Genomic DNA, 23,982 nt, shown 5'->3' on the forward strand with positions numbered 1-23,982 from the left:
TTGCTTTTTTCTTGATTAGTTTATTAGAGATGTATTTCATTCTTTACATCATTATCACAGAATGGTGGTTCAAGGATTTCTTCATCATTTACCTCCACCACGACCACCGCGACCACCACCGCGACCACCACCGCGACAACCACCGCGACCACCACCGTGACATCCTTTTTCATCTTCTTCATGATCATGATCACCATGATCATGTCCATGTTCATCTTTGTGTCCATGTTCGTCTCCATGTTTGTGTTCATGTTTGTGTCCTTTGTTTCCCTGTCCTCCCTGGAAACAATCATAAGAACAAAGATTGATGCATTTTAAAACACAGAGAGATAAACGGCTGTATAGTTTTAATTCAAAAAGGTTGTAAACTTCTACCTCTCCACATTCTCCGCTTTCTTCCTGTAAAAGATAATGGGAAATTAACACAAGCGCTACAGAGTTACTAAATCAGCCAGAATGAAGCACACATGAGGAAGATGAAAGATGTCTTACTGGGCATTGTCCCCTCTCATTCCCCTCTCCCTTCTTGCACTAGGAGAGAGAAACAACTTCATAAGTGCACATGTATATTTCATGCTGTTAGTGACAGGCCTAAAGCACTGAACGGAAGCAAACTCACCTTTTTATCTTTGCCTGTGATGGAAAGACAAAAAACAAAGTCAATAATGTGCAAATTAAAAGAGAAATTACACACGTTAAAACATTTTTCTGCACTGAAAACTATTCAAAAGCATTCTTTAAAAAAGTAACAATCAAATAGACTTACAATCACTCATTTTGTCTTGTTGACAAGTGCAGTAGTCTACAGTCAGAAAGTCTTCCTGGGCAAAAAAGAGAGAATCATTAAGTTTCCTAGCAATCATTACAAATAAGCAACAATGCTGCAAATCCACTACATACCTTGTGCAGAAATCAAAATGATTTGTGTCTAATGTGTGTGCTCAGTCTGTATTTATAAGGTGTGAGATGAAGTGTGGGTGTGAAATGTGGGTGTGTTAGTTAGCGCTGCAGGCAAATCTTGTGTTCTGAAATGTGACTGTTTTAGTTGCAGGACAGGTGAGATTTGGGTTTGGCCAGGTGACCGACAGTTCCACCTGAACTCAAAACAATAAGTGAAAGATCTGAACAGACACTAGAGAGCCGGGGTGTAACCTGAGGAATTAAACTGGCCCAACGTTGAGATTACAGGACAGCTTTTGTTGCACAACTATTTACTGTTTGTAAATGGTATCTGGATCACATTTAATATCAAATGATTAATGTATGTACTTTGCTGATTATTCATTGTGAACATGCCAAATGTTCAACATATGTGCAAATCGTTGTCACACATTGGATCCTTTTTGACTGAAGAAATGAGCACTGAAGTGCCAAATTACAGCAAACGGATCCTTGCAGTAACAAAAACATTAAGTTGAATGTGCCAATTCTAAATAAGATCATGCGCATACAAATGCTAAACTTACTGGCTATTGTAAATATTATTCTTATTTAATTACATCCTATATTTAGCAAAAGCAGCATGCACTGTGAGCTACCAATTTTAGTCTTACATGTTACAAGTTGCTGTTGATTCATTTATTTGATTTATGCCTCATGCAAACAGGTTCTGCAGGGTACAGCAGGCCTATCTACGTGACAGCATAATTTGGCCACCACAAATGTTGAATACTGGAAGTATTGAGAAAGTTAACTTAAGTAAAATACGCAATATCACACTTTAAGAACATTCCTTTACAAGTAGAATGTTTTACTTAATGTCACAAAGGTATCAGCAGCAAAATGTTCTTAAAGTATAAAAAGTAAAAGTGCACATTGTCTGTCAGACTGGGCCCTGTCTGAGTGTCATATTATTGGATTACTATTACTGACGCATTATTATATATTTAATCATTTATTTCTTTTATTTAAACTACTTTTTTTACTGTTGGGAAGTTCACCTTATAAAAATGTAGTAAAAAAAATACAATATTTACCTCTAAAATGTAGTTGAGTAGATGTAAAGTAGCATAGAATGAGAACTCTCTAGTAAAGTACAAGGACTTAAATAAACTTGAGGGAGGAGGAAGCTTCACCGATCATAAATGTAAAATTAGTACCGTGTGATTGAGGTAACCCTGACGCTGTTTTACACAAGTTTTTGTTAGTAACAAACAGTTCAAACTGCAACAGCAGCAACAACACCTTCATTGTCTATGTGTACGCAGGAATTATACAGATCACAACTGTAATGCTTTGACACACCTTTTACTGTCCTAAGGCATTCATACAAAAATAGATTGCAAAAGTCACATGAGGTGACTAGAGGTCACTAGAGGACAGATCAAATCAGAACAGGTGTCTGTCCAGATGAGTTTTGCAGTACACACCCAAATCATTATGACCTGACCTGTCTTTTATTTTCTGAACTGCGGACTTGTCTAAACATGTTGTGATCTCATATTTTGATCTAACTCTGTCTCAAACCTGAAATAAATTATGGATTTGTGTGCTAACTGAATAAATATGGGTGTGTGTGTGTGGCTGCATGTGGCTCAGACAAACGGACGTCTCGGTTGAATGTTTGCAGTGCATATTTACTTTCGTGCAAATAACCTCATCGGTAAAAACACTGTCAAATCATAGTAATTTAGGTGAGATACTCTGAACTGTTGAGCACTTTAAAGGAAGCTGAAGAAACGGTGCTGCATCTGTTTTACAGCGTCTCTCAGATAATGGCACCTTTGTGACTTTAGATAATTTGTCAATGAATCATGTTATGAAATAAACAGGATGTGGAAACCAGACAGCTATTCACTCCACTGCCAGTGCTGGTAGCAAAACAAGCATTTCTTTCTAGTCAAGTCAATTATGATCAGTTTTATTGATCCAGATTTTTATTCTGGATATATAGGGGTGGTTCGATTCCCGGCTCCTCCATTCACATGTCAAGGGTGTCCTTGAGTAAGATATTTAACCACAAATTGCTCCTGAAGGCTGTGCCATCGGTGTGAATGAGTATTTAGATTAGATCCTGATGGGCGGGTTTAGGCAAGTTGACACCTTGCATGGCAGCCTCTGAAATTTTTTTTTTTTCTCATTGTTTTTGTTCATTCATTTCATTTTATTCTCTCATTTCAATATCATTTCATTCACTTTTTCATTGCATTAATGTTTCATGTTGTTTTATGCCAATTTATCTGTGTGTTTTTTTACCAGTAGTTTTTTTTAAATTAAAAGAATAAATATGGAATATTTACTATACAATATTATGATATTTATTTACGACCATAGCCACCATAAATCGAGCAAGGTTATAATTTAGGAAAGCAGGCTGTAAGGGAGGCGGCCAAAGACTTGAAACTTGACTTGGATTTGCCAAAAATGACTTGTAAGCATCTCTGCTTTTTAGTTCATGAACTTATAGTACTTGATGATGTATGTATTACATAAATACACTTTTTCCTTTTTCTATTTGACTGGATGATTTGTGATGAGATTAAAAGAATTAATAAAATGTGTTGTTCTCGCATGTCTCTACGGTGAACGGATAATCCAAAAACTTGATTGAATTGAAGTAAATTCATATCAAAACATCCTTTTAACAAACTCTCACACACTTTAATAGGGTACTCTAACAAAAAGTAAGCATAACTACAAGCCAACTATTCTTTTCTGTAAGCCTATAAGGCAAGAATACTTAATTATACATTTCTTAGGTATATCTTGATCAAAAGATTAAGTAAGTAGGCCTATAGGCCAACTATACTTAGACTTCTGTGTATACTTATCTACTTACTTATATATACAGTATATATTATACTTACTGCCCTCTGGTAGAAGATACAGGACCCCCAGGACTCTCACCAGCAGACTGAGGAACAGTTTTTTCCCTAGGCCATCAGACTTTTAAATAGATAATTCATACAACACCTTCTCACACAAAAAGTACCTCAATCATATATCGTATACTGTATATATTCTTAATGTATATGTTCTTAATATGCCTGTATATATTCTAATATGCCTTGAATAAAGTATTTATTATATATGTACATTCATACTTCCTGATATGTTTATGTTCTTAATATGCCCTTGTACAAAGTATTTCCTTTTATAATTGTAATATAACTTATTATTTTTAGTGGAGCTTCCCAGCAAAAATCATTTCACACGATTGTACTTGTATAACCGGCGTGACAATAAACATCTTGAATCTTGAATCTTGAGTCTTGAAAATACTTGTCAGCCATGTATACTTGGACTTTTCTGTATGCCTGTCAGTATGAGCCAAGTGTACTTAAGTATACTTTTGTTAAGTATACATAAAAAGTAAACTGAACGTATACTCCCTTATTTCAAGTTCAAAAGCAGTATACTAATAGCACCCTTGAATAAACCTCAGGACTCTTCTTCATGTGTTGGAGGCTCCAGTTTAACAGGTGATCTGGCGCCATCTGGAGGCGGTGGTGTGTAACTGCAGTCTGCTGCTGCTGCTGTTAGCATGATGGAGCTAATGTGGAGGTCAGTGCAGCTTTACTTTACTGTCTCACTTATATATATCTAGTAGACAAAATAACCTGCATTTAAACTCTTCAAATTTTGAGTTAAGGTGGGCACTAAAACAATGAAGCTAATATATCAAAGCTGTGTCTTCCCTATGGCATCAAGCTGCAGGTTTGTCCTCACAGCTGCTCACCTGTAAACTGTAAATGCACTAATTAGCATCAGGTATACTAGGTGTGTGTTAGCCCAGAGATAGACCTGCAAACTGCCTGTAGAAAGCATGACAATGGAGACAGTGAATCAACTACATAACTAACTTATGGTGTACATTAACCTGACAATGAAAAGTAGCAGTATAAGGAAGCAAATTAATGTGTGTGAGGGATAAAATTGTTTTTCACTATGCTAGCAGCATGCAAATACAAGCCAGACTAATGACATTCCCATCAGCCTCAGAGGTACTTTATGTGCTTAGTGCTAATTAGCAAATGTTAGTATGCTAACACGCTTAACTAAGATGGAGAGCATGGTAAACATCAGCTGCAAAGTAAAGTAGCTAGCATGCCTGTGGGTTATTTAGCTAGTCTTGTTAATTGTTTTATAGGTTTAATGAGTCTTTAAAGGGACTGTTTGTAACTTTCTAAGCTGGAGCCTCGTCTCCTCTGCCTGCTCGCCTTCACTCAGACAGCGCGCGCGTTCTCGCGTACTCTCTCCACCTCTAGACGTGAACGTGCGCTCACTCCACACTGCAGAAGAGTTAGTTTAGCTCTGAGAATATCTAGTGAATGTACAGTGGACGTTTGTGCAGAAATAACTGCTGCAGCTCCTCCAGACCAACAGAGGTTTCCCGTGTCTTGGGAAGTGACGGGGCTCCGCAGAGAGAAACGTTATCGTCTTGTTACCGACCGGATGCCGGTGTCTTCCTGCTCTCTCCGGCTGCGGGCGGAGAGAGATGAGTTTCTGGCTGCGGAGCCCCGCTGCTGAAGCCTGCGCTGAGGCAGGAGAAGCAAACACAGTATCAGCATTGATTCATGGAGAGACCTTCGTCTGGTCAGCTAACATTACTGCCAAGCAGCTGAAATATAGAGTGATATTGTGGTTTTAGCTGACGTGTTTCGCCTCACTGTTTTGAGCGATGCTCGTTCATGTCCATTTAGAGCGAGCACAAGCACGAGCCCGACGCTGACTTTCGTTGATTTCACGGCCACAGGTGTCGCTGTTAAGAAGCATTTCTGAAAGTTACAAATAGTCCCTTTAATTATAATAAATTCAAATTGAACTAGGTGTATCCTTTAACTTGAGTTATGTTCATAATAATCGACGCCAGTTCATAAACCTAATCACAAGGTTGGAACTCAAGTACTTAAGTTAATTCACCATTTAAAGGGACTGTTTGTAAGAATCAGAAATGCTTGTTAACAGCGACACCTGTGGCCGTTAAGTCAACGAAAGTCAGCGTCCTGTTGCTCGCGCTTGTGCTCGCTCTAATAGACATGAACGAGCATCGCTCAAAACAGTGAGGCGACACACGTCAGTTAAAACCACAGTATCACTCTATATTTCACCTGCTTGGCAGTAATGTTAGCTGACCAGACGAAGGTCTCTCCATGAATCACAGCTGATCCTAGTGTTGGCTTTTCCTGTTTCAGCCTCCCGACCGCGGTCGGAGGGAGACACCGGCACCCGGTCGGAGATGATAACGTTTCTCGCTGCGGAGCCCCGTCACTTCACAAGACACGGGAAACCTCTGTTGGTCTGGAGGAGCTGCAACAGTTATTTCTGCACAAACGTCCACTGTACATTCACTAGATATTCTCAGAGCTAAACCAACTCTTCTGGAGTGTGGAGTGTGCGCGCATGCACGTGTAAAGGTGGAGCGAGCTGAGTGAAGGCAAACAGGCAGAGGAGCAGCGGAGCAGAGACTCCGGTCCTGCAGACCAAAGCTACGGTCTCCCCTGCGTCCTCCAACCGCGGCCAACACTGTTTCGCAAGACGGGCTTCACTAGATATAGCTTTGAGGTTTTGGTGCTTCCATGTAGTTTGTGTTGGAGTCTTGTCTGAACAGCGTAGCCACACGCGAGTACGCATGGGACACCGACCCGGGTGATTTATACGTGTAAGAAGTTACAAACAGTCCCTTTAAGTGCAATAAGTACAGCATTAACATGTTAGCTGCGGACACACAACAAACACAAACATTCCTTTCAAGACATTTGTTCCTAAAATAGCTCAAATGCCTGTAGGCTAAAACGTTTTGTAAAGAGCTTTAGCTCATTAGCAGGATTGCTCCATGTAGAATGTAAACTATGTGGACTACAAATGTAGCTCAGACTGGCCACTTTCAAAGATGTGTTTGTTTCCATAATGCTCTGGGAATTGCAGAGCCCTGACTCTGCTGCTGCTGCTCTCCTTGAGACGCCTGCATGGCATTTGTCAGCCAGGCTGCCTGTTCGCTGCATGTCATTAGCTCTCAGACTTGGCTTTGGTAAAGGCAGCATGCCGTGCATGAAGAATTGTGGGAAATTCGGGAGGCAACCCCCCATCCAGTCTTTGGGAAGCTTCCTTAGTACTCCAAACATGTAGTCTGGACCTTGGAGACGCAGCTGTTGCAACCACAGTGGGAACAAACAACACACGCATCTCATTTATGATGTCCGGATTTATAGAGAGTGCCACGTTTAGATGTGAATGAGGCCTCATCAGAATGGGAAGAAGCTTTTCAAAAATATAGGATATATTCCCCCCCATCTCATTTGGTCAGAGTATAACATAAAAGAGATTTTAAAGCACCCACACAGAAAACACACAATACATGATTAAATATCTATAAACATTCTCAAAAACAGAAACAAAAAAGATTTAATTTCTCTATATTTGATGGAAATAAAAAATCTTTATTTATCACAAATTATCAGCACAAATACAGACCCAAAGCCGATCTCTACCAACCCCATATGCCTTATATACTAGGGATGCACCGATACCAATACCAGATTTTAAAAAGAAAAATGTTTATACACTATATACACTATATACTGGAATTTTAATTCTAGTTTAAGTTTTGACCAATTTGTTGCTGCATTAAAAAGGTTTACACTTGAATTGTAATTCCTGTTAATTTTTGAAGCTTTTCTTGCCATGTTGTTGGATTTATTATTTTAATAATAAATAACAATTTATGTACATTTATGTATTTAATACCTACATTTTTAAATTTTTAATAAATGTATATATTTGTTACATTTTGTTTAAGAAAGCAATGTTTAAGTCAAGCCTGGTGTTGCCTTACACATAAAAGAATGATCCAAGTCACTTCCACACAGTGAGGCATACAGCTTATTATTTAAACACTGGTATTGGATCGGTACCCAAATCCCAGGTACCGCTATCGGTATCGGGACTGAAAAAGTTGGATCGGTGCATCCCTATTATATATCTATAAACCCATGGCTTTAAAAAAGAAAGAAAAGATAAATTAATAATCAATCAGATTCTATAATAACATATTATTACAAATATTATCAGATTGCCACTTTAGCATTTGAATACGTAAAAGAAAAAAAAATATAAGTCATAGTTTAGATTTGCTGTGGCTGCCAAGTATATGATGACACATATAAACACACAGAAAAAATATATTATAGTGTCAATTAAGCAATATCCCTAATTTACTAGTGGGTGTATGTGGGGAGGGGATATAACTAGCATGCTTTGAGCAGAGGATAAGTGAGGAGGGGAAAGAGCAAGTGCTTTAGAGAGGGCGAGAGGGAGTGAGGGAGCATATGTGCAGCAGGGTGGGAGGGTTGGAGAGAGAGAGAGAGAGAGAGAGAGAGATAGGGGGGGGGAGAGGATAGGCGGATGGGTGCTGTGAAATCCGTTAACAGGGGAGCTCTGTGCATTTGTTAGACGTCTTGGCTGCTTGCCCAACTTGGCTCATTGTAATCGAGGCATGATCGTCGACTCCAGGCAGCCCTCTCTGCCGCCTCGGCTGCCTCGCGCCTGGACCCAGCCCAGCTCTCACCGCTGACATGGAAAGACCCGTGAGTGCCTTCTCTCTCCTTCTCATCCCACACTCTCCTGCTCTCTCTCTCTCTCTCTCTGGTGTTAGGTTCCCCCTCTTCCTCCTCAGCTCTGTCGCAGATTTAGCTGTGGCTACATGCAGCGTTTCAGTTATGTCTCTGGCTCTTTCTCTCCCCTGTTGGTGCTCCTGTAGGTGGCAGGAACGCTGGATAGGGAGGAAGCCTTGGCAGCTTTTTCTCTGCAGCCCCCCCCCACTCCTCCCTTTCGCCTGCCTGTCCAGGCATGGGTGCCGTCCGCTGGCAGACCCACAACGTCTGTCTCTGTGTGTTTTGTGGTTGTGTATGTATGCTGCACTATCACAGGACTGGCCGGCCGAACCCAGAGGGGTACCGTCCCCACACAGAGTCTCCCCACTTTTCGGTTTGTGGAGGCCGGTGTTCACTCCGCCATTGGCCTCGCTGAGATTCAGATTCGGCAGCGTGTCTCTCCCTTGCGCCTATTCTTGGTGGTATGTCCTCATGGTCTGTTGTGTTTGGATACCCTGACAACTAGAAGCTGTGAGGTAACCACTTTCCAGTCTGCCGCTTCTCTGAGTGAGTCCCAACTTTTACTCGTGCTCACTGTGTCTGTGCGGGATTTACACGCTGCATTCAGGATGTGTTGCTTTTTGTTATTTGACTAAAAGTCTGTGCTGACACCTTACATCCAGTCAATAACATCTCAGCTGCAGCTAGTCTTCGCAGGCGTAACAGTGGCGCCGATGGGAAAAGCACTAAAGAAATTCTCGCAGTCCCATTGTGATGGTCTTTGTGCGCTTGCTAGCCGTGAGTCATCATTCGGTGCTAGTAAAATCACATAGAAGCAGCCTTCGACTCTGTTGTCGTCACTGGGGCAACGGTGGAGAATGACTGACACATGTACTTCCTGTCTCTGTCAAGAAGGTCTGACCCCTTCCGAATATTTTTCTACCAAGTGTGGAGAATGGGATACTTCAAAATGAATTATGTGTTTTCACAGTTTCAACGAGCAGCAGTGGAAACTTTTCTATTGTCACTTCCCCCACGGCTGTGAATAACAACAGTCAGCGATGCCAGCATTGATTCAAAGTGGGAAACACTTGTTCTAGATGATTCAGTCAAGAGTTACAATGATTGTTTTTCATTGAGTATTCTCAGAGTGCTGTTGTTTGTGTGCTTAATGAAAACATTGTGACAGTATCTAGACAAATGCCGTCCCCTTAGGTGCTGGCTTGCAACAAGCAAACGTCAATCTCTGATTCCATCTTTTCAAAGTTTTTGGTACAGATTTGTCCATCACTGTCTATCATCTGTTAAAACTTACATTTTGGTGTCTTCTTCACTCTTAAACTACAAGCTGAGTGCAAGTGAACCGTTTGCTTGAGAATAGAAATGTTTTTTCTCCTATTAGTATCGTCTAATTGCCTGGGGTAGGTGTCTTTGAAACAATATGTTGTATTTCATATGAGGTAGGAGTTCCCTAGTGACCATAGACTGTATATAAGAAGTGGACGTAGTCACCATAACGTCACCCATTGGTTTGTGGACTGCCGTTTTGAAGCCTCGAGTTCGGCATTTTGGCCGTCGCCATCTTGGTGTTTTGCAACCAGATGTGACATGAGAGGGCGGATCTAAGTACAACGGAACGCTGAAAAAGACGTTTGTAGGCGACCGAAAAGGTTATAATTAACTTTCATAAACTGAAAACAATCTGTGAAAGGGTTAAAGTTCTAAGACGAGAACACGGACAACTCTCAGACCAGACAACGTCGCGGTTGCAAACTTGTCAATCACAAGGTAGCCACGCCCTGAAGCATACCCTGCTTTATGGTCTATTTGACACTAAATGGGACCATAATTTACTAAATGAACATCATGCTGTATTGAAGAAGATTTGAAACTAGTGATTGAGACCATAAACTCATGTTTACAATGTTTACTGAGGTAATAAATCAAGTGAGAAGTAGGATCATTTTCTCATAGACTTCTATACAATCAGACTTCTTTTTGCAACCAGAGGAGTCGCCCCCTGCTGGCTATTAGAAACAATGCAAGTTTAAGGCACTTCGCATTGGCTTCACTTCTCAGACCCGGTGGTTGCCCACTGCTTGTGACCAGTCCTCGTGCTGGCATTTCATGTACCCTGGTGTACCAATTTAAAGGAATAGTTCAACATTTTGGAATATATGTTTATTGGCTTACTTGCCGAGAATTAGATTAGAAGATGTTTACCGCTCTCATTTCTGTATGTTAAACATGAAGCTACAGCAAGCTGCCGGTTAGCTTAGCTTAGCACAAAGACTGGAAACAGGGGAAAACAGCTATTTTTCACAGGCTCTGTCCAAATGCAACAAAATCAATCTACTAGCACCTTTAAAGATCACAAATTATCTATTTTGTTTAATCCAAAACAATAAACCCATTGTAAGTTGCTTGCTGCTGTCTGTCAACTTCACAGTGATGACTAGACTTCATGAAGTTACGTCTGATCAATCATCTCATCTAACTCTCAGTAAGAAAGTGAATGAGTACATTCCCAAAATGTTGCACTATTCCTTTAAAACAGGCTATGAAGGACAGCTTCTTCTTTCATGGCATCTCTGACATGTCATGCCCCCGACCTCACTCTCTAGGGATCTTAGTCTTTAAAGAAGGGTGGCATTACTCTCCTAAACCTTCATGCTGCAGAGAGGAGTCCCTCATTCACCAGTCGTCTGAGACATGTGCCCTTTAGTTGCTAAAGGAATCACAGTTTCCCCACTCACACATTCGGAAAGACCAAACAGACCAGACTGGAGAGGGAACATTAAGTTGCTGCAGGCTAAAGCAAATGAGATCTCTGTGTCGGGCATGGTTGATTCCTCCTCATTATCATTCTGTAATATTATCCTAATCTTTCCTCTTTTTAATATTTGTGCACATTTCTCCAACTCAGCAGCTCTCTTGCACGTGTTTGCAGTATGTTAAAGAGAGATTTTCATGAAAGGAAGTGTTAACACGCACCTCGTTGCTGTTCCATGAGAGCACAGGGGGATTTTTAGGTACTTGGTCTCGTGTCGTATGAGGAGGTATGCCCTGCTGACCGCATTGGGATGTTTAGGATTGCTCCGCATATGCATTCTCCCTGTGTAACCGAGCTTCGTAATGAATGCTCCATCTGTGGTGGGTGTAAGGATGTGTTAGTGCTGTGTGTTATCGTAGCACACAGTCAGCGGTGTATTGAAAACCCTCAAGTACCGCATGCAATGTCTGGTCAGATTTGTAATCATTGTTTTATTCTTTAATCAGGTGGTTAATTATTTAAATCAAAATGTTGCACTACTTCTTGGCTTCTTTTATAAAGTGAAACAAAAGTTTTGTAGAATAAAGTTTATGCTTCTCAAAGTGAAGTTGAAAAAAAGGTATTGTTTTCGTATCTGTAAGACTCAGGTACCACACTAGTGTTCACAAAATACATATGATGCCCAAAAGCTAAAAATATCAAAAAGTTTGTGCTGATGCACTAAAGAAAAATTGAGCACCGTAGGCCTAATTTTGAAACGTGACGTTACTTTTTTATTGTATCAATGATCCGATGTGTCTCTTCCCAGACTCCCAGTGACATGATGCCCAAGAGGGATCATGAGAGGGACCTGGAACTGGACAAGAAGATCCAGGCTCTCCGCAGGAAGAATGAAGCGCTCATGAAGAGGCACAAGGTAAGGACAAGTGCTCGCAGGCAGAGAGGCTTCTGTGGAGTCCAACATTTCAGTCTGGGGGCATGTGTCTTTTCTGTGAAAAGCCTGCAGCTCTTTCTGGCTTCCTGATTAGTCTGTTGTTTTCATTGAGTTGCATTTAGGAGGTGGAGGAGGACAGAAAAAGGGCAGAAGAGGAAGGTATGTCACTGCAGAACCGCAAGGGCAAAGCTGAGGATCTCACCATCACAATCAGCAAGTCCACCAGTGTGAGTTTCTCAAGATGAGGTGACGGGCTTAAGAAGTGTAATAATACTTGACTAACTAATGCCTCAAAACGCTGCTCTGCTGGAAAAAGATGCTACAAACTATGAATATTTTATAACATGTTTGTGTCTTTGGTTTGGAGCAGGATAGTCGCGTGGTGGTGACGAAGCCATTCAGCGGCGGTTCACCAGCTGGGAAAGGACAGCAGGAGGCCGGGCCGGACAAGGGGGGGGAAGGCCCTCCGCAGGGTGCCGGCCGAGGCCACAGGAAGCAGCTGATGGTCACCATGGCTGGCAAGAAGGTAAATGCACTGACTGCAGTACCAGTTTCCACTTGAAGCAACAAGGACAAATATAGGAGACTACAAAAACAAACGCTGTAGCATTACTGTTTACTGTAATAAATGAAAGAATAATACAAAAGCAATTCCTCATTGAAATCAATAAGTACACTAATGAATGATGGATATACAGTGTAGACGTTACTCCATGAGCTGCTGCCCTCCTGGCTTGGATAGGTCAGACAACAGACACAGTTTGAAGGTACTGAATTGAAAATATTATGATTATTATATAGGCTAATATGAACTATTAACAAGACCTACATATACATATATACTGTATGAACCATGGTTGAAGCTTTGATGGCACTGTGAGAAAATGTTCAGCTTACAAGAAAAAAATTGCCGTATCTGCTTTATTTGACTTTTCCCCAAATGTTTTCTTAATATTTCACGATTTTAGGTTTCTAGTGTTTAATTTAGATATAATACAGTGCACTATTCAGTGCTTGGCTTCGGCCAAAGCTCAAAGCATGTTAGATTTCTGTCAGAGTATGGTTATGTCGTCAGTACCACAACTTTCTAATGAATCTATTTACTCATGGTTTAGTTAACAAAATATGTTAAATATAAGAAATAGGCTAAATATGCCTGTTTCCTGCTCAACCAAGCTGTGAGAGTAGTCCACTAGACTTAAGAGTCTACAGCCCTGCTAGCAGCACTGTGAGCCACAACAGTGCTTTGAGCTAAATGTTAAGGCACGCTAATAACAATGCTGAAATACTGCTGTTTCGCAAGTAATATCTACCATGTTCAACATCTTTAGCCTGCTAACATTTGCTAATTAGCTGTAAACACCAAGTACAACTGAGGCTGATGGGAATGTCATTCGTTTTTCAGGTATTTGGTCATAAACCAAAGTACTGGGGATCGCCAAAGTCATTTAGGATGCACATTTCATGGCAATGCCTCCAGTGGTTGTTGAGATATTTCATTCTGGTGGACTGAAGCGTGGTGATCTGACCGGGTGACTGACATAGTTATCCAAAGAGACACGCCGCTAGCATGGCTATAAATGTGCAGCTGTGAGAGAGCTGCTGGTTTAACCCCTTACCATTCTGCCCTCCTTTTTAGAGGGTTGGGTTGGTGGACGGGATGTTCAGGGGCAAATAGTCAACAGTAGATGCCACATAGAAGTGGTGAACATCATCTGAAAGATGGGAACATGAAGATGAATTTGAGATACAGCTCAGCACCGTGTGTCAAGTTGTTCTAATCATAAATAAATTTAACCATTTACCATTCGAAAATTGATAAAAAAATGATCAATAATCCCCCCTTTGAAAATCACCATGCCAGTTTTCCCTCACCAATATTTAGCGTAACTTTATCGCTTCACTCTGGCTTGAAAACTCAGCCTGCAACAACCTCTGAAAGACAGAATAGGCAGGCAGTCAATGTTTTAAGGGGTTAAATCTTAGGTTTAAGAACTATAAAAATCCTCTGTCAATGAATGTGTCTGTAGAGGCCAGCAGGTGTCAGTGGTAAATGTTCTGATTTGTGCACATGAATGAAAAATGTTGTATTACAAATTAGTAATTTGAACCCTCAAATTAATATTTCTTGTGCATGATAAGGACAGCACATGCACATTGCTACAGTAGTGATACCCTAATACGAGTAACTGTTTCTCCAGGGTAAGCGGGTGGTGAGCGAGAGGCCAGAGAAGAGGCCGGGCCCTGCGGACGTCAAGAGCCCTACAGATGACGGACAGGCGAGGTGTTTGGAGTCAGCGGGGAGGGGGAAGCAGCCACCTCACATGACAAAGAGAGACACAGCAGCACAGGTCTGAATCACACACACAGAGTGAACACTTCACTGATCATACACATTTAAAACCCGGCATGCACCCTCTCCAGTCTGTTTCCACCCTCTCTTACCCCTTTGTTCATTCTCCCGTGCTGCACCGACGTGTTTTACATAGATGTCAGACATGTCGGCTGGCCACACCCCTCCAGTGATGGAGCACAATGGTTTGTGGACAGGAGGTGGACTGGAGCTGTGGCTGACTGGGGTGGGATTAACGGAGGGGGGGCTGCTAATAGAGCTGTGGGTTGAGTAGATGCACTGTAGAACCAAACCTTCAAAAGGCCTGGATGACTGCTTCTACTTTTTTTTGTGTGTAATCCCACTCAGTGTCTGATGTCTATTTATCTTCCTTTCTCCCTCTGAGGAGCTTTTGTTGTATTTTTAGCCGAAGAAAAATCACTCAACCTCTGGGTGTAGATGCCTGGGCGTGTGGAACGGGATGTAAAGTTCACAGAGTCCCTCCAGGGTCATGAAAGATAGATCAATGCTTTCATAGCTCTTGTCTTCACAAAAGGCCTTGTTATTGGTAGTATGAGATCGAAGATGTTTAACATCAATAGCTCCACTGTATACTGTAGGTCTCAGATCCCATGTTTAATGCAGATGGGCAGAGACCCGTGCACATGCAGTACCCCCGGCTAGGCTGCGAAATGCCACACTGTCATTGAACTTAGGCCCCCCCGGGTATGCAGAAACTCTGGAACAGCTGCTCTGCCTCAGTCTGACACACACACACATACACTCTCACAGACACACACAAGCTGCTCAATCAATGAGTTTAGGCACAGCACAGACAGCTGATCCTCACCACTGTAAACACAGACACAGTCTGGTTGCTTGAGCGGTCTCCTGACACAAAGCTATTGGAGGCTCTTGCTAAATATGTACATATATATATATATACATCCACCTCTGATTGACTGATACACCGAGCGCTGCTCACTGGCCCGTCTGAGTTAATGTGCACTATATCTATGGGCTGAACTCGCTGTTCTCTTTGCCTTTATTTCTGGCCCGCTTGGTCTGTCCCCCTTTATTTATCATGTGGACTGAATCAGCACTTGAACGGTAGCCAGCGCTCCAGTGCACCCAGTCATCTGTGAATCCCAGAGAACTGGTTTCCACGTGGTCCCTGTTTACATAACCAGTATCATGGTATATGAGAGCTGCGGGGAAAAACTCAATCAACAATAGGGTGTTGATGGGAGGAGAAAATGAAATATTTGTATGGAACAAATCCATGATAAGCTGCATATTCATATGGTCTCCCCTGCCTCTAAAATATTTTTCTAATGAGTGTGTGTGTGTGTGTGTGTCACCCTGGAAATAAATAATGACACTGTGAGAGGGGTGTGGTTATTTGGCAGTGTCCCAAGCAGATTGTAATGCCTGGAAGTTCACACTCACGAGAGAGACAGAGAGACAGGAGAAAGGAAATGTAGAGGGAGGGAGGGAGGAAAGAAGGAGGCGGAGGAAGAGACTGCTGGCAGCCCACCGTCTGTTTCCAGCCTCCATTTCTCCACTCTGGAACCTTAAGTGGTCTGCTCTCCTCCGGCACGATTGTTTCCTCATTCCCACCATCCTGAAAGGACCGATTTGATCTAATTAACATTCGGCTGCCTTCTCACTCTGAAAAGGCTCATTATGCTGCCAAAGAAACGGGCCTGGCAAGGTGCCAGGAATGGGTCAGAGAGGGAGAGGAGGAAGGAGTGAGAGGAGGAAGAAGAAAAGAAACAAGGTCGTCAGTAGAGGTGTAATCCATCGATGTGGATTTAATGATCAACGATCCAATATTTCGATGCAAAGTGAAAACATCGATACGTAATCTTTAAGATACACCCTTATTTTGAAATTCTTAACTGATAAACAACATTTGCACTTAAACAGGAGAAACGTGGCACAGCAGGAAGTCTATATTTTTGTTTTTGTTTTTATTAAAAAGAATTAAAAGTTTGTCTGGAAGAGCCCAGTAATAAAATTGCCAAATCATATCTTAGTTGTTTTTTTTTTGTGATGAAACTTGTGAAACACCTCTAGGGGTCTTTTTTGTTTGTGTATAGAGTGCTGTAGGGATGACATATTTTTGTTGGCCAACCAGGAAGTCAGCATCGCCCTGGTTCCTTCTGGTCAAAAAGCCTAATTTTCATTAGGTTTTGGATTATTGTGGAAAATAAGCTTTGTGGTAAACACACGTTTATGATACTTCCACGTTTTGTTCCATAACATTATCTCCACAAATGAACACCACTTTTATGATTTTTGAAGTGGAAATGCAATCACAGAAGTAAAAAGCTAACGTTAGGCTATAAACGATCTACACCACGGTCACATAAGCGCGAGTATACACGAGGCTGTAAAGGCGAGCAAGTCGGCGTGATGACGTTTAGTAGTCTCATTTAGCCACTTGTTAGCAACCGCCTTTTTAAAGATGTAAAAAAGCTTCAAAATTCACGAGTGGGATATTTACTGACATATTTTTATATCGTAGAACAAAACGTTAAAATCTCTTAAGCTTGTGTTAACCACAGACTTTACTTCAGGCATCTAACTAAAAACCCATTAAAAAAAAACACTGACTTCCAGACAATGGAACCGGAAATGCTAAAATGCTAACTCATTTCAGGGTTTTAGGTTTTAGGACTCATTCCTGCACCGCTCTGTAACCCATGCTGCATTCGGGTATGGGTAGCAGAGTGTGCGTATGTGGGCATCATTGTCTGTAGGTGCACCAGACCACTCTCTCCAGCATTTACCGTCGTTCCCCCCCTCGGCTGTTCATACAAGTGTTGCTATTAATGGCAACATGACTCATCCACTGTGTTCGCCAGAGTACAACTCTGCAGTCAGAAATACCCTTGAACAAAAAATTCATACAATCCTCCACCTGCAATACGAGGAGTTTCATTTTCCAAACCACTGAAATTCAACCACCTGCTCTCTGCTCTGATGACCTCATAGCAGAGCGGACATTTAAAACTGAGATACAAAGTGCCAAATGATGCTGTAGCACCATCAGTCCACTTGGGGACAGTGTTGGCCTCTTAATCTTTCTCAATGGATGAGTTTCTGCTCTGGCTTGATATGATCTCACTGTTTATGGCGGCAGTAAGGTGACTCTTTTACAACCATGTTTAATTGGCTGGCAACAAGTTGCTGTGTCACCCTTATTGTTTGTTATGTTCATCTTCCTTTTTTTTCTCTCCTCTGTGACAGGATGGGGTTAAACAAGGGCAGAAGCACACCGAGGATCACAGGCTTTCAGAGCAATGCCAGGTAACACATAAACTTACACGACATATTAACATGCATATTGTCACTCTCTCTAATACGTTACCCAGCTCAGAAATTTGAGAAAGGGTTGTATCTCCAGCTCACAGTGATCACATGTCTCACTGAGATGAAAACAAATGTGAAATACAAGGTTTCCACATGAGCGGCACTATGTGAGCGCATGAAAACACAGAGAAATGCAAATATGTGCTCCTCATCACAAACGCTCACATGCAGACAGGCACAACACGTTGCCAAGCACGCCACCCCCTCCCCCATTTTTCTAGTGCTCGTCCCCATCTGCCCCCCGCTGGCTCGCGTGTTAACGTTGCTGGAGTAGCTCACAGCTGTCTCGCAGATCGGGCGTGCGACAAACAGGCTAACTAGGGAGGCAGGGAGGACGGGCTTCAAAGGCCAGCCGAATACGCCACATGACAAGTGATGCTGTTCATGCGTCTCTGCCTCTCTGTACCTTGCCTGCTGAGTGTTTTTTTTTAGGTGTTGTGTAAAGGGGGTAAAGGTCAGACAGCCCTTGGGCTTTTGTTAGCTGCTTTGTTTAACAAATGTACCGGGAAACCTCTTCTGGCATTTTCAGGCTTAAACCAGTGCAGCTTTGGAGGACGAGAGGACGCAGTTGAGAATAACAGCATGATCATTCTTATTCCTCTTATTTGCATTCACATGTCTGAGCCCGAGTTCTGCTCTCTCTCAGCACCGGCCAGACTCACTCAATGTAACTTTCCTCCCTACCTGACCCGGCCCCTGACAACCTCCCTGCGAGGCCTCACGTAGGCGAGGAAATTGAAAAGTGCTAATTAGCAGGGCGACTGGGGTGTCAGCAGGAGACGGCCTGTTGGAACATGCGAGAGCAGCGTCCCTTGTGGCCCCAAATGTCCTCCGGGGGGCCCGGAGGGGAGGGAGGGCAGAGGAGGTGGAAAACAGAGGGATGAGCACAGATGCCATGTTCTCCAATAACTGTACACAGGAAGGCAACATGTTTATTTGGCTGTGATTGGGCCACACCTCAGGGGGAAAACATCACCCATCCTCGTTTCTTACCGGCACTGAGCTGTTTCTCTCTCTGTCATTTTTGTACTCACAACTCTATACATCATCTCCCTCCTGCTGTCGAAAAATACTGATGAGCACTTTCACTCAGAGAGTTCCCGGTCTTTTACGTGATTTCCCCCGGAGCACAGCGGTGTTTGTAGTGCCGGTTCGCTCCGGGGCTTTGTAACAAGAGCACACGGCCTCTGTCCCCTTTGATGTGTTAAAGAGCCTGCATCACATCTCTCTTTAGTGTTAGCAAGCAATCCTTTCTGCTCTCATCACATAGATCAATAAACAGTTTAAGAGGGGAATGGAGGAAGGGGACCTAATTGCATTTACTGTACACTGTGCACTGTTCCTGGAATATTGTCTCAAAGAATTCGATTGTGTTGCTTTGTAGTCATCACGGTAGACAAACAAGAAGCTTCTTGTAATCAAATGGGAGCTAACTGGAATGAACAGACACTCATCAGTATGTACAGTGATACCGTGATTGGCATTTACAGTAAAGTAGCATGCATGAAGATACGAGAAATATCCTTGTTTGCTTTAACCCTACTGATCTGTGTATTGCCCTGTTGCTGTTTAAATATTTGTTTAGAGATGAGAATCTGTTCTTGTTTTATGAGCAGCCGTGCTTAATGCGAGGCTATTGTTGAGCTTCACTGCTCTGATTAGTGTGAAGGGCGATGCTTCAGATGTATTATAACGTGGCGCTTGCAGGTGTTTGATTTAGTCACGTTTCAATGCCAGTGCTTCATCACTGATGAGTGGACAGTCACCTGATATGAATCTACATTAAGAGGGCTACTTCATGCATTAAAAACACACTAAACTGTCTTGTGTCTGCTCAGGAGCCTGAAAGCCTGCAGGCCTTTACAGACCTCAACATCCCCACGTCGAAAGAGGAGCAGGAGGAGTACGTGCGGTGGAAGAAAGAGCGCGAGCAGATCGACAGGGAGAGAGTGGCACGCCACAAAAACGCAAAGGGCCAGTGGAGACGGGCGTGGGACGTGGACAAAACTGAGAACATGTAAGACTTTTTAACACTCAGCCCTCCCATCGCACTTCATCTGCTGATGTCTTAGATTTCCTACAGCTGTCCCTCCGGGTGATATTTCATTGGCTCCCTCTATTTTTATATTGGAGAAGTCAATTCTTGGAAATGTTGACTGAGCACAGAGTAGAGTGTTATTTGTCCAGTTAAGAATAAATCTACTTATCTAACCACCAGTCTTCAATCCCCTTAGGTATACACTTTGTTCTAAAATAAGATGATTCTTCATTGTTTTACTTTAACCTCACATCATGTAATTTAATAAACTTGACTAATAATCCTCCCGTTATTGTTTTTTTTAAAGTAATGGTTCAATATATTGGGAAATACACTTATTAATTTTCTTGCTGAGACTTAATGAGTAGATTGATACCACTCTCATGTCTGTACATCAGCAGCTGGCTTGCTTAGCTTGGCATAAAGAGTGGAAGCAGGATGAAGACTGGAAACTGTCCAAAGGTGTGGACTCGAGTCACATGACTTGAACTCGAGTCAGACATGAGTCACAAATTTGATGACTTTAGACTCAACTTGACAAAATCAAAAAAGACTTGCAACTCCACTTGGACTGTAACACTAATGACTTGTTGACTTGATAATATTTGATACATTCCCCCCAAGCCCAAAAATTAAAAAGTATGTTATTTAAAACGTGTCATACGAATTTATTAATTTGAATCAACTAACGTTAACGCTATTCATTCCCAGCAAGTCGACACTTAATTCCCCAGATCCACTTTGTTTGAACCAATTCAACAGCATCCAATCAAGTCGCAGGAGAGAACCATGAAGAACTAACGTTACGTTACTGAGCGCCAGTTGGAAAAAATGATGCAACACGTGCGGGTCAAAAATTACAGACAGAAACGCAAATAGAAAGTTTAGGACTCTGTACTTGACTTTGGACTTGTTTATCTTGATTTGGCACTTGACTCAGGACTTGAGTGCAAAGACTTGAGACTTACTTGATACTTGCAAAACAATGACTTGGTCCCACCTCTGGAAACTGCTGGCATGGCTCTGTCCAAAGTTTAAAAATATGCCTAACGTTACGTACCAGCACCTGTAAAGCTCACAAATGAACATGTTGTGTTCTGTTTGTTTAATCTATACACAAACAGAATGTAAAAATCACGATTTGTGTTTTTTACGGGAATTCACATGCTGGAACTAACGTTATTGCTCTGCCACAAAGTTACATTTTTTACTGATTTTTCTTTTCAACAGCTTTAAAAGCGAGATACAAGTGAGATAGCTTTAGAGGTGCTGGCAGACAAATTAGCTTTGGACAGAGCCAGGCTTGCTATTTCCCCTGCTTCCAGTCTTTATGCTATCTAAACTACAGTAACTGTCTTCTGGCAGTAGCTTCATATTTAACAAATATGAGAGTGGTATCGATCTTCTCATCTAACTCTCTGAAAGAAAAGTGAATACCCGGTAAGCATATTTCCCAAAAATATCAAGCTATTACCTTTTTTTATTTTCTTCTCTCCTCCTTCTTTTACTTTTGAAGTTAATGAAAAGCTTCATTCACTTTAATGCAGCTGTAGGTAACAAACAAACTAACCGTGAAGAACATCCTGCATCTTTCATGTGAGATTATTCAGTGGAAGAATCCATTAGATGAGGTACTGGGACGACTCCCACTCCCCTTAACTCCCACATGATCACAAGACTAAATCTCATGAAGTCACAGGATGTGGCTGAATTATTGCATCACCAAACAATTAGGTTTTAGGCAAATTGTATCATTTTATGAAGAGTTATGTCATAGTATGTTAGGGCAACTTGTTATGCATTCTCACACTGTGAAGACAACTGACTGGAGGGAAGAAATGCAGCCCATTCATTTGAAGTGTTTGTTAGATTTCAAACAAACCAGGCCGCGGTACAAAGAGTTGCAGAGTAAATGAATGTGCTGTTTAAGGAGGCATCAAAATGTAAAGAGACAAGGGAGGAGCGGCTATTCTTAGCTCGGGATAAGGGATGGAATACCTTGCCTTATTTGGCGAGGCTTAAACAAGAACCCTCGAGTAAGAATAGAAGAGGAAATGTGTTTTCTACTCAACAATGTAGATGGCTTCACTGGATGTGCAAATGCAAGGGTGTGACTCACGGAGCAAAACCTCTCACTGATTCTGCAAAGTCTCAAATTTACATAATGTACAATAATGATACTTGAATGTCAGAAGAGCCCGTTGATGGGGCGGAGATGGGCTGTTATGTCACCTGAACAAAAAGTGATTTTGAGACATGACTAAGACACTGCTGGTACATTGATTTGTGTTTCTGTCTTTTAGGTTCTCAGACAAATCCGTCCCTGACAGAGACTGGGGGCCTTCCAGCAGAGGTGAGACATTCACGCAGTCCAAACTAGGAACACGAAGAATTAGACCTTTCAAATCACAATTTGATAATAACAATAACATGACATATTTCATTATCTTGGTCTTTTTTATTTAATCTTTTTTTTTTATTTATCCCAGGTGGACGAAATGCTAGAAGAGGACAGTCCAGGGCAGGTGCAGTAACCCACACTGAAATATTATTTATTTATTAAAATATTATTTATGTATGTTTGTTTAGTGCTTTAAAATCATCATATAGCGTACACACTTTTGTGATTTTATGTTATTTCTGAAGTCTCAGTGAAACAGCATTCTGAGAGCATCTTGCAGCTATAGTTTGATATGTTTATGTTGAAACAGAATATCAGTGTGGGATATAATTCATGTGGGATTCACTGCAAAAATGCAAAATCTTACAAAGTATATTTGTCTGATTACTAGTCAGAATATCCCATAACACTTAATATAAGACACATTCACCTAACAAGTAACATTTCAGTGAGAAATGCATGCATACAAGTGAAAGAAATACTACTTCTGAGCATTACAGGCTTATTATGACACACAACACTGAAATATAGCTCAAAATGAGTTTTCTCAGCTAATATGAAGATCTCTTTTTATCTTGAAAAGCCTATATATTACATCTTATTTCAAGAAATCTTACCAAGAGAATTTTCACTTTTTCCATTGGCAGATTTATTTTAATTATTACAAGTGAAAACACCTTGAATTCATTGTTTTTTAAACTTATAGAGAGAGAAAGGCAGATAATGTTGCTCGAAAATTATATTTTTTTTCCTGATATTTAAAGAAATTTAAGCCCACACAGCGAAGAAACAATTCTAGATGTACTGCTGAAATTAGAAATGTCTTTTTATGTAAAATGTAATTTAATTGTGACTTAAACTCTCAGTATTCTTCTGTCCTAGGTCACGAGAAGCGAGGCAAAGACAAGGGAGCTAAAAATGTACTAGTGATGAGCAGTAAAGCAAAAGGCATAGATCGTCTGACTGGGAGAGCCAGGAGGTAAGTAAACATCATCTACATTAGTGCCACGCACAAATAGCAACCTGATGTTAAAGTTGATTCAACCGATGGGATGACTCTCCCCACAGCCTCAATTAAGTGTAACGAGAAAACATACTCTGACTAAAGGGAAATACGTGAAACGAATGTGGGAATTGTTGTTTTCCTGCACTGTGCCCTAATGTACAAATTCCCCCGGATGTCATGAGGCTTGATTTAGAAATTGTGGCAGCTGACTAAATAACCCAGAAGGCCTCATTGGTGTCTCACTGTATTAATTTTTTTCCTCTGAAACAAGCTACTGTGCTGGGCGGTGAGGAGGCTTTCAGGGTGTGTTGTTACATAAGCTCATAATCTCAAAAAGCTACAAGGCCACCGACCTGGAAGTGAGGCATTATAGCCTTTTAGTGTGAGAGTGTAATGTGCTAGATGATTTCCTCTCTGTGTGTCTCGGTGTAAGGGTCAGGGGGCAGTGCAAAACAGCATTCAGACCGGCAATACCATTCTCATATTGTACATGCCGTAGTATCAATCTTATATATGAAGCTACAACTAGAAGACGCTTAGCATAAAGACTGGAAACAGGGTAAACAGCTTGCCTGGCTCTGTACAAAGG

General features: G+C 41.6%; 2 protein-coding genes across 8 annotated transcripts in view; one reads left to right on the top strand and one right to left on the bottom strand.

The window, feature by feature from the left end:
* On the bottom strand, positions 1-19,127 carry si:dkey-248g15.3 (FKBP-type peptidyl-prolyl cis-trans isomerase SlyD). Of its 4 annotated transcripts, none has more exons than XM_037796677.1 (6): positions 19,121-19,127; positions 767-817; positions 620-633; positions 493-531; positions 376-399; positions 1-279 (listed from the first exon to the last, which is right to left on the bottom strand). In XM_037796677.1, exons 2-6 carry the CDS (start codon positions 774-776, stop codon positions 85-87), a joined length of 282 nt encoding a protein of 93 aa, XP_037652605.1. In that variant the 5' UTR covers positions 777-817; positions 19,121-19,127; the 3' UTR covers positions 1-84. The 4 variants fall into 4 exon arrangements, with proteins under 4 accessions (XP_037652605.1, XP_037652606.1, XP_037652604.1 ...); XM_037796678.1 differs by lacking the exon at positions 19,121-19,127 and adding an exon at positions 901-919 and having other exon boundaries at positions 773-821; XM_037796676.1 differs by lacking the exon at positions 19,121-19,127 and adding an exon at positions 901-919 and having other exon boundaries at positions 767-821.
* LOC119504509 (coiled-coil domain-containing protein 9B) overlaps positions 8,270-23,982 on the top strand; it is a 20,668-nt gene continuing 4,955 nt past the window's right edge. Inside the window, exons 1-10 of one of the 4 annotated variants that reach the window (XM_037796672.1) lie at positions 8,270-8,525; positions 12,113-12,220; positions 12,361-12,465; positions 12,609-12,764; positions 14,440-14,589; positions 17,826-17,885; positions 19,787-19,965; positions 22,290-22,339; positions 22,476-22,511; positions 23,270-23,366. In XM_037796672.1, coding sequence (XP_037652600.1) covers positions 8,514-8,525; positions 12,113-12,220; positions 12,361-12,465; positions 12,609-12,764; positions 14,440-14,589; positions 17,826-17,885; positions 19,787-19,965; positions 22,290-22,339; positions 22,476-22,511; positions 23,270-23,366 — 953 coding nt within the window. In that variant the 5' untranslated portion in view covers positions 8,270-8,513. Of the gene's footprint in view, positions 8,526-8,694; positions 9,099-12,112; positions 12,221-12,350; positions 12,466-12,608; positions 12,765-14,439; positions 14,590-17,825; positions 17,886-19,786; positions 19,966-22,289; positions 22,340-22,475; positions 22,512-23,269; positions 23,367-23,982 lie in introns of those variants that run through there. The other 3 variants (XM_037796674.1, XM_037796670.1, XM_037796673.1) reach the window with 3 other exon arrangements.

This window comes from Sebastes umbrosus, chromosome 16 (assembly GCF_015220745.1).
Source record: "Sebastes umbrosus isolate fSebUmb1 chromosome 16, fSebUmb1.pri, whole genome shotgun sequence".
Taxonomy (NCBI): domain Eukaryota; kingdom Metazoa; phylum Chordata; class Actinopteri; order Perciformes; family Sebastidae; genus Sebastes; species Sebastes umbrosus.

Excerpts from the sequence above, each read along its gene's own strand:
- si:dkey-248g15.3 (XM_037796677.1), bottom strand. Across the intron at positions 400-492 it reads ATGAGAGGGGACAATGCCCA|GAAGAAAGCGGAGAATGTGG; the intron begins GTAAGACATCTT and ends TATCTTTTACAG. Across the intron at positions 280-375 it reads AAAGCGGAGAATGTGGAGAG|GGAGGACAGGGAAACAAAGG; the intron begins GTAGAAGTTTAC and ends GATTGTTTCCAG.